General features: G+C 45.8%; 1 protein-coding gene across 1 annotated transcript in view; it reads left to right on the forward strand.

Moving 5' to 3' along the window:
• Positions 1–15812, forward strand: part of LOC121275854 (collagen alpha-3(VI) chain-like) — a 143638-nt gene extending 127826 nt beyond the window's left edge. Inside the window, exons 31-33 of the mRNA XM_041183580.1 lie at positions 4780–4888; positions 4975–5027; positions 13106–15812. Of these exons, the coding sequence (XP_041039514.1) occupies positions 4780–4888; positions 4975–5027; positions 13106–13287 (344 nt within the window). The 3' untranslated portion in view covers positions 13288–15812. The remainder of the gene's footprint in view (positions 1–4779; positions 4889–4974; positions 5028–13105) is intronic.
• Positions 15813–18414: the final 2602 nt, after the last annotated feature.

Here is an 18414-nt window from a genome sequence, read left to right on the forward strand (position 1 = left end):
TTGGGGTGTGAGATCCCTGTGGCTATGTGATGGGTTTGTGAGTGTGCAAGTTGAGGGTGATGAGAAGAGTGACTTACCCTGGCAGAATGGATGAGCCCCTTCACCCTCTTTCGGGTGAATGTCCTCTTTTGCAAGGCATTGGTGCTGACCACTGCTGCCACCGCCTCCCATGCTGGATTGGCGACCTTGCTTGCTGGTCATCCCCCAGAGCGAGGGTAGAGAACATTGCAGAGGCCTCCACGGCACCCAAAAAGCGCTTGAGGGATGTGTCACTGAATCGGGGGCTTTGCCAATGCAGCAAACATCTCTGTGCATGCTCAACAGCATTTTTTTGCATGCTGCCCCATTGAAATCCTCATCTGAGTTACCTGCAGCAGAACCCATCTGTGACCTCACCCTCTCGAGCGCTAGCACACATGCTGAGCTCTCCCTGGGAATGGACACACATACCCAATGACTCCTCATGTACAGATCATACTATCCCCATAACCCTTTACATTATTGTTCATCAGGAATCCATCAATCGTTACCTTAAACATACTCAATGACTGAGCTTCCACGGCACTCTGGGGTAGAGACTTCCAAAGATTCGCAACCCTCTGAGTAAAAATATTTCTCCTCATCTCGGTCCCAAGCGGCTTCCTTCTTATTTTGAAGTTGTGTCCCCTGGTTCTAGACTCCCCAACCAGGGGAAACATCTTACCTGCATCTACCCTGTCTATCTCTTTAAGTATTCTGTAGGTTTCAGTGAGATCACCTGTCATTCTTTGAAACTCTAGAGAATACAGGCCCGACTTCTCCAACCTCCTTTCATAAGACAGTCCCTCCACCCCCGGAACAAGTCTGGCGAACCTTTGTTGCACTCCTTCTATAGAAATAATATCCCTTCTGAGGTAAGGTGACCAAACCTGCACACACTACTCCAAGGGCAGAACTTTTCGCTCGGTGTGCGGGTACGTGCCCAACCCGCTCGGATGTGAAATAGCGCGTGATGATGTCAGACGAGTGTCCCGATGTCATCGCGCGCTAGTGATAGTTCAGTCGGCGGGCGTGTGCTAGAGTTGGAAGCACACCCGCCGACAATTAAAAGGCTTATTAAGGCCATTAAAGTAGTAATTAACTGAGCTTTTTTTGTTGGACATCCAACCTTACAGTTGGCAGGCAGGCAAGTCGGCCAGGTGGTCTTTGAATTTTACAGAAAACCGCATCCACGGGCAAGATGAGGTTTCCGATATTAATTTTAAAAAATAAAAATGCTTGGGAAAAATTTTCATCATCTATATGTCCTGGTGACTGATTCTGATGCGTGATTTTTAACATCTTTAATGATTTGGATGTGGGGACCAAATATAATAGTAGCTCCAGGAGGATTTGGACAGTCTTAGTGAATGAGCAAGAACATTGCAGATGGAATACAATGTGGAGAAATGTGAGGTTATCCACTTTGGGAAGAGGAACAGATGTACAGAGTATTTTAAAAATCTTTATTTTTTGCATTTGAATTCTTCAGCTACCTGAGGCAGCTCTTTGCCTTCAGGGAGCTTTCATTCTGTGCTCCCCTGCAGCTGTGCTGTCTTCAGTGCTCGCCCTCCTCCCGCCCACACCCCCCACATTGCTAAGCCTTCCCCTGGCCGCTCCTAGGCCCGCCAATCGCAGCTGCCCGCTGAACTGCAAACCCTGCCCCAGGTGTTATCTAACCAAGCCTCTGTACAATTGAAGAAGACTTCACTACTCCTGTACTCAAATCCTCTTGCGATAAAGGCTAACATTCTATTAGCCTTCCTAATGGCCTGCTGCACCTGCATGTTAGCCTTCAGTGACTTATGGACAAGGACACCCAGGTCCCCTTGTACATCTACACTTTCTAATCTCTTACCATTTAGGAAATATTCTGCACATCTGCTCCTGTTCCCAAAGTGGATAACCTCACATTTCTCCACATTGTATTCCATCTGCCATGTTCTTGCCCACTCACTAAGTCTGTCCAAATCCTCCTGGAGCCGCTTTACACCTTCCTCAAAACACATATTCCCGCCCAGCTTTGTATCATCTGCGAACTTGGAAATATTACATTTGGTCCCCACATCCAAATCATTGATATATATTGTAAACAGCTGGGGCCCAAGCACTGACCTTACCGCACCCCACTAGCCAAAGCCTGCCAACGTGAGAATGACCAGTTATTCCTACACTGTGCTTTCTGCCTGTTAGTCAATCCTTAATCCATGCCAGTATATTGTCTCCTATCCCATGTGCTTTTATTTTGCTAATCAATCTCCTTTGGGGGACTTTATCAAAAGCCAGAACCAGTTGTTGGGTATCTGAAAGCACAAATGCAGAAGTTAGGTTGGGGTGTGGTGGGAGGGCGGCGGTGGGGTTTGGGTGGGGGGGGGTGGGTAGCATTTGGGGGATGGGTCGGGGGTTAAGGGAGAGGAAGTTGGGTTGAAAGCAAGAGGTCCATGATCACACTATCTGCAGCTTTCATTTCATGCCAGAGGCAGCATGAAGGTGAGTGGGATTTGATAAGGAGCAGAAGGCAGGAACATACTGACATCCTGAATGTTCTTGACGACACTGGATGTAATGGATTCTGTTACAGCCATCCCCATGATGAGGAGCACCGTCTGCTCCAGAGGGTTCAGCTGATGTAGGTGTACCTGCATCTCATGCATTCTGGTCTGTTACCCCTGTTATGGGTGCCCTGTCCTGCAAGAGAAAAAGAAAGAAAGTCAGTGATTGTGTTTGGGTGACGTCCTTGTCATGGATGAATAACTGCAGGTCTGTGGAAGCAACAAGATGCGGGTGTGAAGCTGGCAGCATTAATAGGTGTGCAAAGGTAAGGTGGAGTATCTGAATGTTAGGCTTGAGTCCTGTTTGCCTAAGTGTGAGTGTTAGGGGCATAGTGCATTGTGCAGCATGAGAAGTAGGTCATGCATTGGGTAGGGGATGACCTGTGAAGATGCATTCAATGAACTTGATCACCTAAGTGAGCTCATTGAACTTCTTGCGACACTACTGCCAAGTCCTCAGGTCCAGACTGTAGGAACTGTCCACCCTAGCCACCTCCTCTCATTCCCTCCTTGTAGGTTCATCTTGTAGGTCTCCTGGCTCCCTGCAGAAATGTTGCATTTCTCCATCTTTCAACCTCTTGTACTAATGCATCCAACGTCACATGGAAAACGTGGGAACTCTCTCACATCGGTTGTTACTCCATTTGAATTGATTCTCATTGCAGCAGTTGCTGCACGGTGTGCAGCAGCTTCCTTATAATGAGTGCAGCTTTAAGGGATGCAGATTAACTGAAACACATGTTAACCATGTATGCAGCTTTGTCCCCTGCTGAGCATGCAGTCAATTGGCAGCACATTCTGCACTGGGTTGAAATGAGGAGATAGCAGGAGATTTGCATGCTGCCTGCCTCAGTGGGACTGGATGCAGGGTAATCATGGGCCTGGAGTAACCATGGATCATGATCATGTGTTCAAAAAGAGGGGCATTTTGTAATATGCCTTTAAGGGATATCAGAATGACATCAGTAGAAGGGAAATGTGTCATGCAATCCAGTCTTAGTTTTACTTTTGCATTGAGCTGAGCGTGCACACAGCTCTGATGCCTTCAAGCTTTATCCTATGTATAACTGTTCTCATGTGCCTAGTCTTAATAAATGAACCCACTTCATGTTTACCCGCTCCCTTATGAGCAATTGGTGCCTTGTGTCTCATGCAGTAATTAAGCCCAAGGGATTATATCATTATAACAACACAATGGAGAAATCCAATTTGTAGCCCAAAGTATCTTTGAAAAGGTCGCAAACTGATGCTAAATCCATCTGAATGGTAGGGATGGCTTTCTGTTCCCCCAGAGCAGTCTCTGGATGGCTGGCAGCCAGCTCTCCTGCAAGGACACTGGTCCAGTTTGACAAAACAAAAACCACAGGAGCCTGCTGCAGTCATTATCTAACTGTTCCTGTCTGGGCTTCCAGGCAACATTTGGGGAGTCCACCATGTTTAATGACATGACCTGGATCCTTGACCACAATGAGGATAACATCCACGTGGAAGCCTCACTCTGCCATTCTTCCACAAGTGCTGTTGTCCAGCAGAAGGCACAGACTTAATAATTTGGCAACAATAAGGAGAATAATCTTATCATTTCCTGGTTTGTCCGAGAGTCTTTGAAATTGAAGATGAAACTCCCACTAACAACCCACTCTGAAAAATGGCCTGATCCAATTTCGAATCAGAAAGTTTTTAGGCATCTTCAAACCAGAAGCAAAAAAGGCCAATTTCTACTCCTTTGTCAACATTATGCTATGGTTGAGCTCTCTGCTATTCCAAAAAGATCATGGGAGTAAACTTTGAATGGTGGACAGTAAAATCTTCACACAGAAACAAGCAGAAAATGTTATTTCTTAACAGGAGAGGAAAATATTCCCAGAGATGGCCAGTGTTTTGCTAAGCTCAAGAATGAAGCCCTACCTAATAATTATTTAAATAATGTTAATAATGTTTTGAATCTTTTGTGTAAGAAAGTTCTCTCATAGATTTGATGTTTTGCTGTGGTCCTTGAAAGATGTGATTCTATTAATCGGTCAGTTATTTAACAACTAAAATATTTTGTGGTAACTTCCTGTGGGGTTTTATTGCTCTTCCATCACAACTGCAGCGAAAATTCTGCCAAAGTTAGGGCGAAGTTAGGAGGAATTTCCACAGAAATTTGAGGCTTTTATAACCAAGAATCTTCATTTCATTTAAAGATGTTTTTTTCTTTATTTTACAGCTGGGATCAACAGCTATCCCCCTCCGGGTCTTGTGAAGGCATGCAGAGGAATAAAACCTCAGGAGGCAGTAAAAGAAGCAGAAACAAAACCATATTTTAATTTAGAGCTGTATGTTTTATAGATAACTGCTATCTGTTGTTAAAATTGTTAGAAGGAACTTTTCTAGTTGCTAAAGCCTTTCCCCTTCATTACAGTGTGGTTACTACGGAAGATATTGAGGAACCCCAGAGTTACACCAGCAATTATGGTAGGTGAAGAGAAATATATGAAATATAAATTTTGTGAAAGCAGGATGCAAAAGCCCACTTCAGCTGGCAGTAAGACCCAGAGAGGCAAATTGCCAGCGGCGGCCAATTAAGTGGCCCATCCCCAAGAGCTGCCAGTCCTCAGCGGTGCCACCACTAGCGGTGGCCATTTCTGATTCTACAGCTGCAGGGCGGGGTGGGGGGGGCGGGTGTTGGCAAAATGACCTGGCATCCTTGAAGAAACATAAGTGGGGTTAGGGAAGCTGGACCAGGCTGGCAGGCCGCAGTGGTTGGGGGAGCGGTGGTCAGGGAGGAACTGGTTCCTGTGTTAGCAGTGGAGACTTAGGCACGGGAGTCGTGGTCGGATGGCCTTCCATTGGTCGTGTAGTGGCCGTAAAGGAGGGTCAGGTCTCCATCTTGTGCCATGTTGCCAGCTTTCCAGCATCCTTGCCCATCCTCAAAGAGCCTGAAAAATTCTGACCGTAGGTTTTTTTTGTGATTAAAAGAAAAAGAAAGACACTTATATAGCGTCTTTCATAAACACTGGAGTGCTTTACTTTTAAAGTACTTTTGAAGTGTAGCCACTGTTGTCATGTAGAAAATGCTGTAGCTAATATGTGCACAGCAAGCTCTCACAAACAACAATGTGATAATGTTCAGACAATTCTTTTTGTCATAATGATTTAGGGATAAATATAAGCCAGGACACCAGGGATGACTCTCCTGCTCTTCTTCAAAATCGTGCTGTGGGATCTTTTACATTCACCTGAGAGGGCAGGCAGGCCGGCCCTCAGTTTAACATCTTATCTGAAAAACGGAGCATCCAACATTGTAACACTCTCTTAGAATCACAGAATTGTTGTGGTTTAGAAGGAGGCCATTCGGCCCATCGTATCTGCACCAGTTCTCTGAGCATTTTAACTACCAATCTCCTGCTTTTCCCTCGTAACCCTGCATCTTGTTTCTATTTACAAAATCATCCAATGCCCCCTTGAATGCCTCAGTTGAACCTGCCTCCACCACACTTCCAGGCTGTGCATTCCAAACCCGAACTACTCGTTGTGTGAAAAAGCTTTTTCTCACCTCTTTTGCTAAACACTTTAAAACTGTGCCCCCTGGTTCTCAATCTGTTTATAAGCGGGAACAGTTTCTCCCTATCTGCTCTGTCCAGGCCCCTCATTATTTTGAAAACTTCTATTAAGTCTCCCCTCATCATTCTCCTCTCCAAGGAAAACAGCCCCAACTTCTCCAATCTTTCTTCATAACTGAAGAGTCTCATCCCTGGAACCATTCTCGTAAACCTCTTCTGCACTCACTCCAATGCGTTCACATCCTTCCTATAGTGCCCAGAACTGTACACAATACTCCAACTGAAGACTAACCAGTGTCTTACATAAATTCATCATAACCTCCCTGCCCTTGTACTCTTGGCCCCTATTAATGAAGCCTAGAATACTGTATGCTTTAGAAATGGCTCCCACTACCGGCCCTGCCACTTTTAATGACTTGTATGCATATACATGCTCAGCACTGCGCTGAAGTGCCAGCTTTAATTTTTGTGCTTAAGATCTGGACCAAGAATTCAATCCACAACCTTCTGACTCAGGGATGAGAATGCTGCCAACTGAACCATGGTTGCCATGGTTGATTTTAGGCGATGCTTACACAGGGCTCCCCCCACCCCACTGTCAGACAGTTGCTTGCAGGTTGGATTTCTCTGTCACCAGCATTAAGTCATGCCTCAGGCTGGAGACAACACTCTGGGCACCAAGAGAACCCTCTGCATGCATATTAATTTTGCCCAGGGCTTTATGCCAAGCTTTGATTTTTTAGTACTTTGATGCACCATCACCTTTGCAAAACAGAGGGCAGAATCATCCCAGATTTACACTAAGTGCAGCAGTGGGCAGGAAAAACGACGTCTTACCCATCGGCTGCAATGGTGGCTTTTCATGCTGTATCTTCACAAGCCTGCCACATTAATTATGCATTCCTGGGAAAAGCGTTGTTTTAATGGTGTCATTACCTCACCGCTTCATCACGCCGGGCACCATATTTAAAGTGCTGCACACACGCACAGCTCTCAGTGTTTCCAGCACGTAAGACATAGCCCCAAAAGGCAAAAAGACTGCGGTCCCCAGATTTAATCACTCGAACGCCTTTTGGATGCAGTGGAGGCTCGCTGTGATGTCCTCTACCCCCTGCTCTGGCTGCAGGATGCACAGCAACATTACAAATCTAGTTAGAGAGGCAGTGGCAGTGGTGGTCAGTGCCAATGCCCTGCAAAAGAGGACAGGCACCCAGTGCCGCAAGAGGATGAATGATCTCCTCCGTTCCGCCAGGGTAAGTCACTATTCTCATCACCCTCAGCTCACAAACTCACAAACCCATCACACATCCCCAGGGATCTCTCTCACTGCCAGTTCAAGGGATATCACCATTCACTTTCTCATAAACACCTTCATTGTCCTCATTCCGTCCATAGGATCATTCACCACCCACACATGCCAGGCATACTTATCACCTGGCCTGGCAGGCATCCTGCTTACATTCTCTCTATTTCTATTCATGCAGGACAAGTTGGCACACGACAAGTGGGAGAGGTCACAGACCAGTGGAGGAATGCCTGAAGTCAAGGTCCTCATGGCTGGCGACGATCTGGACCATTCCTGTGCTGCTGGTGAGGTCGGCGGTGCTTTACCAAGTGAAGATCCAGCAGTGCAACATCCATCAGACAACCATGCTGTGAGCAATGTGTCCTGTTTCACAGGCCACTGCCATGCACTAATTATCTCTCCTTGCTTTCGCAGATACATCAGGAAAACAGCTGATGGAATCCACAACCCAGGGTCTCCAATCAAGCCCTGAAGAAACCCCTGAAGAGGAATCTGGAGGAATCCCCCTTGAAGTCCCGTCACAGCGTCACCCACATCCTCCACCAGCACAGAGACACACACCTCAGTGGGACCTAGCTTTAGAGTAGCCTCGGGGTCACAATCACACTTTCTGTTCCACAGCAGGCGGTGGTGGCAGGGACTTCCCAGGTGTCAGGCACTCGGAGGACTGCTGTAGGCCAGAAATTTGCTGAGTCAGAGTCAGATGATGAGCCTCTGGACTCGGTCATGTCACAGTTGCTGGAGCTGCAAAGGCAAGCTCAGGAACATCAGGAAGGGGTGTCTGCTGCACTCCCCCACAATGGAGGAGTCTGTGCACCTTTAATCTGAGGTGATAGCGCCGGCATGCCAACGCACCGAGGCCAACACTGGTAGGATGGCGGCCGCCATGGAGATCTTGGTCCAGGATGTCTTTCCTGCACTGTTGCGCAGGCTGAACTCCATCACTGACGCCATAGTTGGCTTCTAACAGTGTGTACGTGACAGGGGTTCCGGGCAGCTCAATCTCACTCCAGCTTCCCCTTCTCTACAAGGAGTCAGCCCAGGGGCCTTTGGGCACCCACAGGGAGGAGGATCAGCAGATGCACAGCCCGGAGCCATCCACCCAGGTGACTCTGGGAGTGTCCGGCCAGAATCCCCTCTTCATGTGACCCCAGCAGCTCCTGCTCCACAGGTCGAGGAGGGTGCCACTGCCACACAGCAGAATCTCAAAAGCAGGCAAGCTCTTTGCTGTCCAAACAGCACCCGCCCAGGTCATCACAGACAGGGCGTAGCTGTCATCAGGGTGCCTCCACCTGTACTGTGGATGTCAGGGGATCACCAAGACATAGCACAAAGTCAAGAATGTTGGGAAATGTAGTTGCACAGCCTGGGCATGGGTGTTAATCACTTTTACATAATGTCCAGAATTATAAATAAATTCTCAACAATGTCTCCCTGCCTATGGCCCCTTGTTCTGATGAGCAGTGTTTGTGTCACTCAGATGTGAAACCTTTCCACGCAAGATAAAGGCAGGTGCCTCAGTCAAGGACCTCTCCTCTGTACAGTGTGTAACCTTCAGACCATAGTGCTGGTCTGGCCTCTCACTCCCTGGACACATTACTGATGCCTTCACCACCCCACGTTGATGGTGCTTGTTATTGCTGCCAGAATGTCATGGGCAGACATTCACAGAGTTCCATCATTCTCTCGGTGCCCTCATGTTTAAGGTGGGTCTGGTACTCATCTCTTCTTCAACCAAGACCAGTGACACTGCTCCTGAAGGGATTGGGTGCTGAAGGCGGACTAAGGATCAGTTTCATGGCTGTGTCTCTATGATATAACCCTGATCACAGAGTGCAAGCGAGCTGCCCTCAGCCAGACAGGAGTCAGACATTCTCAGAGGCTGTGTGAAGATCAATGGAATGCCCTCGCTGCATGTCGCCATCATCCTCCTGCAATCGACCTACTATTAGGGCCTCCACTGTGTCTCCACAATAGCAGCATTATCACAGAGCATATGTGTGCTACCATAAGCCAGACTGGAGTCAAATGTTCATAGATGCAATGTGAGGATCTATGGAGTCTCCTCACTGTATGTCATTATCATCCTCCACAAATCTAGCAGCTATAAGGGCGTCCCGTGCGCGCCTGCCTGGACATGCCACAGCGAGGGCCTCATTGCCATCGAGGACCTCCTCACCCTCATCCCCGTCTACGCCCTCCTTATCGGACAAGACCTCCAGCTCCCCCATCTCCTCCTCAGCCAGCTCCTCTCCCCATTACAGCACCATGTTGTAAAGGGCACAGCAGGTTACGACGATGTGTTTCACCCTCTGTGAACTATATTGCAGCGCTTCACTAGACTGGTCCAGGCACCGGAACCTCATTTTCGGCATCCCGATGGTTAGCTTCACCAAGTTGCGAGTTGCAGCATGAGTGTCATTATACCTTCACTCTGCTGCAGCCTGAGGCTGTCACACAGGTGTCTTCTGCCACATCCTCTGTGGGTAGACCTTGTCCCTGAGGAGACATCCCTGCAACCTCTGTGTAACCTGGAAAATGTCAGGGATCTGTGACTCACTGAGAATGTAGGAGCTGTGCACAGTTTCTGGAAACTATCCGTGGACCTGTAAGGTGCGCTTGTGGTGGTCACACACAACCTGCACATTCAGCAAACGCAAGCCTTTGCAATTGACATAGTTGACCACTTGTTCCAATGTAGACCTGAGCACCGCGTAAGTGCAGTCAATGGCACCTATGGGAAACCTGAGATTTGGACAAATCCCAGTGCTCTTGTATCCTGGCTTTCCTGATCCCGGGCGAAATGTATAAAGTTGTGTGCCCTCACGAAGATGATGTCCGTGAACTCATGGATGCATTTGTGGGTGGAGGCTTGTGATATCTCAAGTCAAGTCACAGAGGTCACTTGTAGAGCCCTGATGAGAGCCACTGGCATAAAAATTGAGTGCCACTGTCACTTTCACGGCCACGGGCAGTGGATGCTGCAGATGTGAGCAACCAGTTTCCTAGACATGCGCAGTCTTTGGCGACACAGGCTGTCGGTCATCTGCAGGAATGAAAGGCGGTGTCCAAAGACACTGGGTCTAGCTAAGCACCGACAAGTGATGGCTCACTGTGGCTCTTCAGTGGTGTGTGTGGGAGCCCCACCCGCACCTTCTTCCTGAGGGTGCTGCTCCTCCCTCTGCACAGCCAGACGCCTCCACCGGTCTCTTCTCCATCATCTTCGATCTCTGTGTGCCACAAGGCATACAGCTAGTTAACCTGGCTCCATGCTCCTGATATATTCCTCCTGCAGGGTGAAAGAGAGAGACATGTGGGTTAGCATGGGTGTACTAAGAACCTCTCTTGGTTAAGTCTGAAGGCCTCTAAATGCATCCCGGTGAGTGCTGGGCACCACTTGGATGGCCAGAGTTTGTACGTCTGCCTGAAGCCCCACTTCCTCCGCCCCACTCCACCTGACCAATTGCCAGCAGCTTTGCCCATTGGACTGCATGCTGTGCTCTCAGCTCAGGCGTTGGCATTCTCCTAACTCGTGCTGCAAGGCTGCACTGTTAGCTTGAACCATGGGGGAGACTAGCCCAAACCAGGATGCTGACATTGCAAAGGGCTGTGAGTGCCTCCACCAGTGACTGCTCCATGGCCAGCTTTAGCAAGGAGATTGTACGACGTGCTCAGTTGTCTAACTGTTCTACAGTCCACGAAAACGCTCATTAATTTGCAGTCTGTGCCCGAGGGGTGAAAAGCTCTGGAGCACTTTGATTCCTCTGTGTTCCTTGAGCGGACTGATAAGCTAGAGGCCCGACTCCATGTATGTCAATGTGATGCGTCTGAACTGTCTCAGCTGCAGAGGAATGGTCACTTTACACAAGGTTTCCCTGATGCATGCCTGCTTCCCCACCCCCCACCCTGCACATGCCTGTGCACCACATTCAACCACACCCCCAAGTCCCCTCAACCGCTGGCAGCTTTTGCCCTCCACCCCCTCCCATCAGGTTGCCTCAACCGCAGGGCAGCCCTTGCTTCCCCCCACCAAGTCGCCTCAACCTTGAAGCCCAACAGGCGACCCTCGAGACCACTACACAACATTATTGTGCACTCACCTCTGAGTTCCCCTCAAAGTGCATCCTTTCAAGTGTACGCCATATATATATATATATATATATATATATATGCTGTTGTGAAACATATCAGTGTGCAATCACGCCAACGTGGTTGGATGATCCAGCCTGGGGGAATGACTCCCCGTGGGCTGGCCTTATAACGATATACAGATGTGTTACTGTGAGGTTCCTAATGTTCGACGGTGAGAACGCGGCCTGCCTTCGACAGGCTAAGCGGGCAATCGCAAACTGATTTCACGACGTTGTGAAAATGATTTTCGGATTCCTCCCCATATTGTCCGTGCACGCTGCTGAACATGCCCAACTTCAGTGGGTGCGGAAAATTCCGCCCATAAAGGTTCTGAATAAATTTATAAAGTGTCCAGGAACTCCAAAGACTTCCCGAGGAGTTAAATGAAAAAATGCAATTTTGCTCCACACTGGTGGTTGACAGTGCCTATTGCTAAGCACAAGTACCCTGAGATAGCCTCCGGTTTTCACACTTCTCCATTTCTGAATCTGTTTGGGACCTGACTATGGAATTATGCTATCACTGGAAACCACTTTGCAGCGATGTAATACTGGCACCATAAGTGCACCCTTCAATAATTATTTGTGCCAATCATATCTTACATTTTATGGTGAGTTGATGGTTTCTTTACCACAAGATGCATAGCATTTCCTCTTGTTGTCCATCATGTTGAAGCTTTGGAGGCCATTTAGGGCTTGGAAAATTGCCATTGCGCAGAGTCCGTATGACCCTTCTTCTATGGACTCGAAACATTAACTTTGTTTTTCTCTCTCCACAGATGCTGTCAGACCTGCTGAGTTTTTCCAGCATTTTCTGTTTTTGTTTCAGATTTCCAGCATCCGCAGTATTTTGCTTTTGGCTAATTTGTAGGCTGTTGAGTTCAAATTTGTTGCAGGGATGCTACAGGAAATATTTAGTGTTTTGTTATTGATTCTTTCTTGCTGCCTATCTCATTTGCCTGTAACTTCATGCCCTCATCTCAGAGTTTAGTTTCTGACATGCACTGTGCTTCAGAATAATGTGTGGTTTGACAAAGCAAGTTTGATGTGCTGATATAAGTTCAGCAGTATTCAATCACCTGCTTGATGTTCCTAAGTAAAGGCAAAAAATTGAGCCAGTTGTGAATCATGGAAGCCTAATCAGGCTGGCCAATCTTTAATGCATTGTCAACCTGCCAAAACCAGGAAGAGAGACTCTAGCAGCATACTCCAGCATCTGGCAAAGCAGACTCACCTGTAGTACAGAGTTAACACATTCTAGCAAAATTCTCACCATAGTTTTCCAATAAAGGTGAGATAGCCAGAGGTAGAAAAGATATTGCCATGTGCAAAATCCCTAAAGGAATACCATTTGCCCACTTAAATTCATTAGGAACTCTATTCTAAATGCGCATTCATAAATAAGTGGAAATGTTAAGGTAACTTGAGCTGATTCAGAATAAAATGCTGCCATACAAATGCAGATGTTGTTATTGGTAACATTAAAGAACTTTTAATGCAGATTTTCCTGCTTTGTGTGTTTCGCCAGCTTGTCAGTTGTTTGTTTTCTTTCAGGTGTGTGTGCGTTGAATCAGGAAGAAGGGAACTGTCACAATTACACCATAAAATGGTTCTTTAATACCAAAGACAAGGGCTGCAGACGGTTCTGGTATGGTGGATGTGGAGGAAACAAAAACAGATTCGACACGCGAAAAGAATGCGAAACCTTGTGTCTAAATCCCATAAATACCTTATAAAATACTTTGGTATATCTTAAGGTGTGTCTCTGACTGTAGAATATGATGAAACAATGCACCAGATTAATTAAAATTCCTTGTGTGAGTTGTCACTAGAGAAGTAATGTCTTCATTATACAGATGTAACAAAGGCAATATTGACCGTTTCAGACTGTGCTCAATCCACTTCTAGAGGTATGAATTTCTTGGGGCCAGGGCTTCTTTATATGCATATTTGAAAGCATATACAGATACATATACAAGTGCAAAATTGTGACACTGTAGCGATTGACCTTCTGGGACAGAAAACATTAGCGTTTGCACTACAATTACGACAGGCGGAATTTTACGGCCTCTCTCACCGGAGGGATTTTCCGATCCTGCCAAAGCCAATGGACTTCTGAATGGCTTGCCTCATTATACGGCCCTGCCCCCGCCACAATGGGGCTGTAAAATTCTGCCCTACATGGTTCAAGAACAATCGGACCCCTCTTTTCGGATGGTGCCTTTTTACAAAAAAGTTGAGCAACTCCAATGCTCCAACTGTTTGTTTTACATATACCATTATTTTGGTGTTTACTCAGTCAAGTGGAATTTTTTATGTTTTGTTAATATGTATATCAATTTCAACAGCACCTTGCATTGTAGTCTCGAGTATTATTTTGCTTGATATCTTTAGGCAAAACTTGCCTCAGGCAGAGTGTTTAATTATTTGAAATGACAATTGTATGTGTAAGACTATGAAATGCTTGAAGAAAGAGAAGGATCACTATGCTGACTTCTTAAATTCCCTTTGCGGATCAAGCGCAATCCTCAATATACTTCTTGCTGACGTAAAAATCGATGCTCTGTTCAGAGTCTTAGGCTGCAGCTATCATGCAGTGATGCTACTGTGGCAGCCACAACTTTGACAGGAATGACAGTGAACTAAACTACATCAAGCTAAAGCTGAAGCGATGGCACATCGCTATGTCAGCAAGTGTAAATGTTGCTTCCCATGGCATTGACTGCCACCTGTTCTTGGGCCAGTACACAAACAAAATCATGAATCACAACTTTTAAACAGTAATATGTATGAGGAACTCAATGGGTTAGGTATACTTATGACTATACTTGAATATGTTTACATAAGGGTTAATGAGTATTGCATACTCCTGACTCCAGGTTATCCTGTATACTGAATGAGGAGGTATTTTGATGGATTTGGATCAGCATCTACAATTCCTAGGTTTGAATGGTGTCAAAAGAGATGAGAGTTGTTAGAATTCTCATGAAAGACTACAGCTCCAAAGGGACAGTTTCTTTATAGTCTGAACTGGTGTCATATGCCCTTAGATTGTGGTCTTTTGCTTGTCTCTGGATTTATTTGGAAATATCAGCTTGGTAACCTACAGCTCACAGTAGGTGGTATCTTACCAACATTGCTTATAATCACAATTCAGGACCCTTTTAGGGTCCCAATTCTGCACGGGTTAGAGGGGTGCGAACGGGAGAATCTTAAGTAAGATGGCCAATTAAGAAGCTGGCCCCTCATCCACAGCTCTTATGACCATCCATGCAGAGGGGAAACACCTTCAATGGAAGGATTATTGACTGCAACCTTTTGATACCTACATCTCATATATTGGGCCAGTGAGAGGAGGCCCAAGTGGATTGAGAGAAGGCCCTCCGGCCTGCTGTTGGGAGGCAATCTCAAATTGCTGCCATAACTAAGCAGGGGAAGGGTTCTGAGTCACACTCTGGTAGGATACAGTTGGCTGCTGGATGGTAGCCACTGCCTTTGTAAGCCTGGAGGTGAAAACATGCCAAGGAGCCAACCTCCCATGCAAGTTTCCAAATTTCTCCTTCCCCCCCCACCTCCACCATCCCTGAAGCTTCTGGGGCTGATAAGATTCTGCCCAGTATCTGCCAACACATCAACATCCAGCCTTTCCCTCAGTCAACCTTAAAACCGTTGCAGGTCCAACTTTCCCCCACTATTCTGGCTTCAGACTCTTTGTGATATTTCAACAATCTGAGTTTAAACATAGCAAAGTTGATGAATCCAAATCAACTTTTAAGCCATTGCATTAGATGGATATAGTGGTCCAGTGGTTTGGGGATGGGTCTAAATCCCACCATAGCAAGTTGAGAAATTGAACTCAATAAATCTCTCAGATTGTGGGCTGACATCAGAAAATCTGCCATGAAATCTGCCAGATTTACAAACAGGTTCACTAATGTTCTTCAGGGGAAGGAGTTTGTCATTCCCATCCAGTCTGGCCTACATGGTGCTCCAACCCAATGCTGTGTGGCTGACTCAGGGCAACTCGAAACGGGCAGTTAATAATACCTTGACAGCTTCACCCACAAGAACATCCCAAGAACTATATATGTTTTAAAAAATCTGGTTCAATGCATTTTTTTGCATACAGGTTTGAATCAGAGTAATTATAGTCTGCAGATGAAGAAATTGAATATTGAGAAATATTACATCAGATTCTCAGAGCATTTTTAGCTTGCTCTATGTATTGCACAGCTGGCCAATAAACAAATTATCTACTTGACACTCTGGCAATGATAGATTGGTCTTTTATTTTACAATGAAATTCTGCAGATTGTCCATGTACATTTTATGAATTGGTGCAGGAAACCTAGCCTGCTGGAGGCACATACTAAGAATTCAGAGTTGATCAACATTGCATTTAACGGATGAAAATCTATGCATCTATCTGAATTCTGATATGCATTCTCAACAGCAGTTTGAATGTCTGAAACTTATCCCTCAAAAGTTAAACTCAGCATGTACATTTATTTAACACATGATTGTATTTTCAAATACTTATTAGGAACCATTTATCATGATGCATTATCTGCAAGTCAGAAAAGTGGAACCAATTGTGTTAGCTATTTCAGGCATGAAAGCTATCAACATGACCAGGTAGGTTACTTAAGGGAAAATTTGGTTAGAAGTATCACGGGATATAAAGGAAAGGCAAATGTGTTAAATCAATTGTAAACATCAATCTTAACAAATGAAGGCTATGAACAAGACTCAGATTAGATCAAATTTATTCAGATATCTATGTTAAGTGTACAAAAACAGCATGTATTTGGTAGTTAATGTTGAAAAACAACCCAAGGCACTTTGGGAAGGTGTGATTAGACAGAAAATGAATGTCATGCCAAAGAAGGAGATATTAGGGGAATTGTCAAATAAGTAGGTTTTAAGAGAGGTTTTAAAAGGAGAAGGAAGTGAAGAGGTTTAGGAAGAGCATTCCAGAGAGCTGGACCTGGACAGTTTAAACACAACCAGCAATGGTGAGGAGAAGGGATGAGGAATTATGGGAAATACAAAATACATCATAGTCAGAAGAATGCAAAGTCCTGAGGAAGTTTGTAGACTGGAGGAGGTTGCAGAGATAGGAGAGACAAGGCCATCAAAAGATTTAAATATGAGGATGTGAACATTAAATCAGAGCTGTTGGGGATTCGGGAACCAGCAAGGAAAAGGGTGTAGCTGATTGGGGCTTGGTAAGGTATAGCATAAGCTTTGGATGTGCCCTGGAAAATGGGAGCATTGAAGCAGTTGAATCTGGAGATGACAAAAGCGTGGGTAATAGTTTCAACAATTGATGGGCAAAGCTAGAGGTGGTTAATGTTAGAAGTGGAAAAAGACAGTCTTTACAGGAATATGACCATGTGTGGGGTGTCACGGATGAAGTATCACTGGGATGGGTTGGCTAATCATCAGGCTCTGATTTTGTGGAGTAAGTTTGCCAGGCCTGGAGGAAGCACTCAAGCATCACCTGGCCCACAAGCAGTTCAATGAGTGCATTACCTCATGATTCTAATGCTTGTCACCTCCAGGATTTCCAGAATGCCAGAAGTAAAATGCAGCTAAAATGGAGGCACATCACCTCCTTAGTGACTCACCTGCCTCCTGTGAGTGGGTTGATTAATTGCTATAGTACCCCTTTCCATTAAAACTGCAAATGGGTGAGTTGGAGTCCGGTTTGAAAAATTTTAAGTTTTTACCTATGCTCAGCACATCTGCCCCTGAGGGTTAAGACTCCCCCATTACGGATGACTTGATTTTGTTCAGGAAATCTATTAAAGGTTCAATACTGATTTTTTATGTAGAACAATTGGCTGACTTATTATCAGAAGCATGTGCATAAGAAGCACACCAAGGACCAGCTTTTCACTAATGAGGTGGGAAGCTCAAGTTGGAGAATTTCCCAACTTGACATACCTGTCTCCATATAAATAGCCCCCATACCCACTATTTTAGCTCTGGGGAGGCAGGGGTGGGATCAGGTCTTGCTTGATGACACTGGAAGCAATTCGGAGGCAGCCACAGAGGTAGGTGAGTGCCGAGATAGGCTGATTGGAAGTCCTACCTAGGTTCCCTAGTGCTTTGGCCCAGTTATATTAAAGCATGTTAGGCCCTCTAGCTCTCACCCCTCAGACCCCCTCATCCCTTTCCACTCCCCAGAATCAGGTCCATCCCACCATATTTTAAATGCCTCTGAAGTCAGCCCGACTCTGCAAAAATCTGGGCCTAAGTATTCAGAAAGCTCAGTCCACCTGAAGAGGGTGGCTATCAAGTTGCTGATTGGACAACCAAAGCCCACCAGGAACTGGTACAGGGGACTAACACAATAATATATATAAGCATACAAATAATGGTAGACAGGAAAAGGTCCTCTGGAGTATCCCATATAATCATGTTACCTTGCATAGACTATCAAGCCACTGCTACCAGTTAGAGTTTGTTCAATAGGCTGTTGAAAATCTCAGCCTGTTGCCATTCTGTTCACTGCTACCACTGTTACAGACACGAGACAGATGGAATTCAGTCCAGAGAAGTATGAAGTGATTCATTTTGGTAGGAAGAATGAGGAGAGGCAAGATAAAATAGAGGGAACTGAAGGACCTGGCGTTATATGTGCACAAATTATTGAAGATGGCAGGACAGGTTGATAAATCCATTAATAAGGCATACGGGATCCTTTGCTTTTAAACGTTTGATATGATGTGCACCTATCTGAACCTGCTGTCAATCACTACCACCAAGACAGATGTGATATAATCGTCTCATCACTCTGAATTCGATCTACAACAGCAGCGGTTGAAGTCAGAAATATATACAGCCTCTCAGTTAAC

This window comes from Carcharodon carcharias, chromosome 3, assembly GCF_017639515.1.
Source record: "Carcharodon carcharias isolate sCarCar2 chromosome 3, sCarCar2.pri, whole genome shotgun sequence".
NCBI classification, from domain to species: domain Eukaryota; kingdom Metazoa; phylum Chordata; class Chondrichthyes; order Lamniformes; family Lamnidae; genus Carcharodon; species Carcharodon carcharias.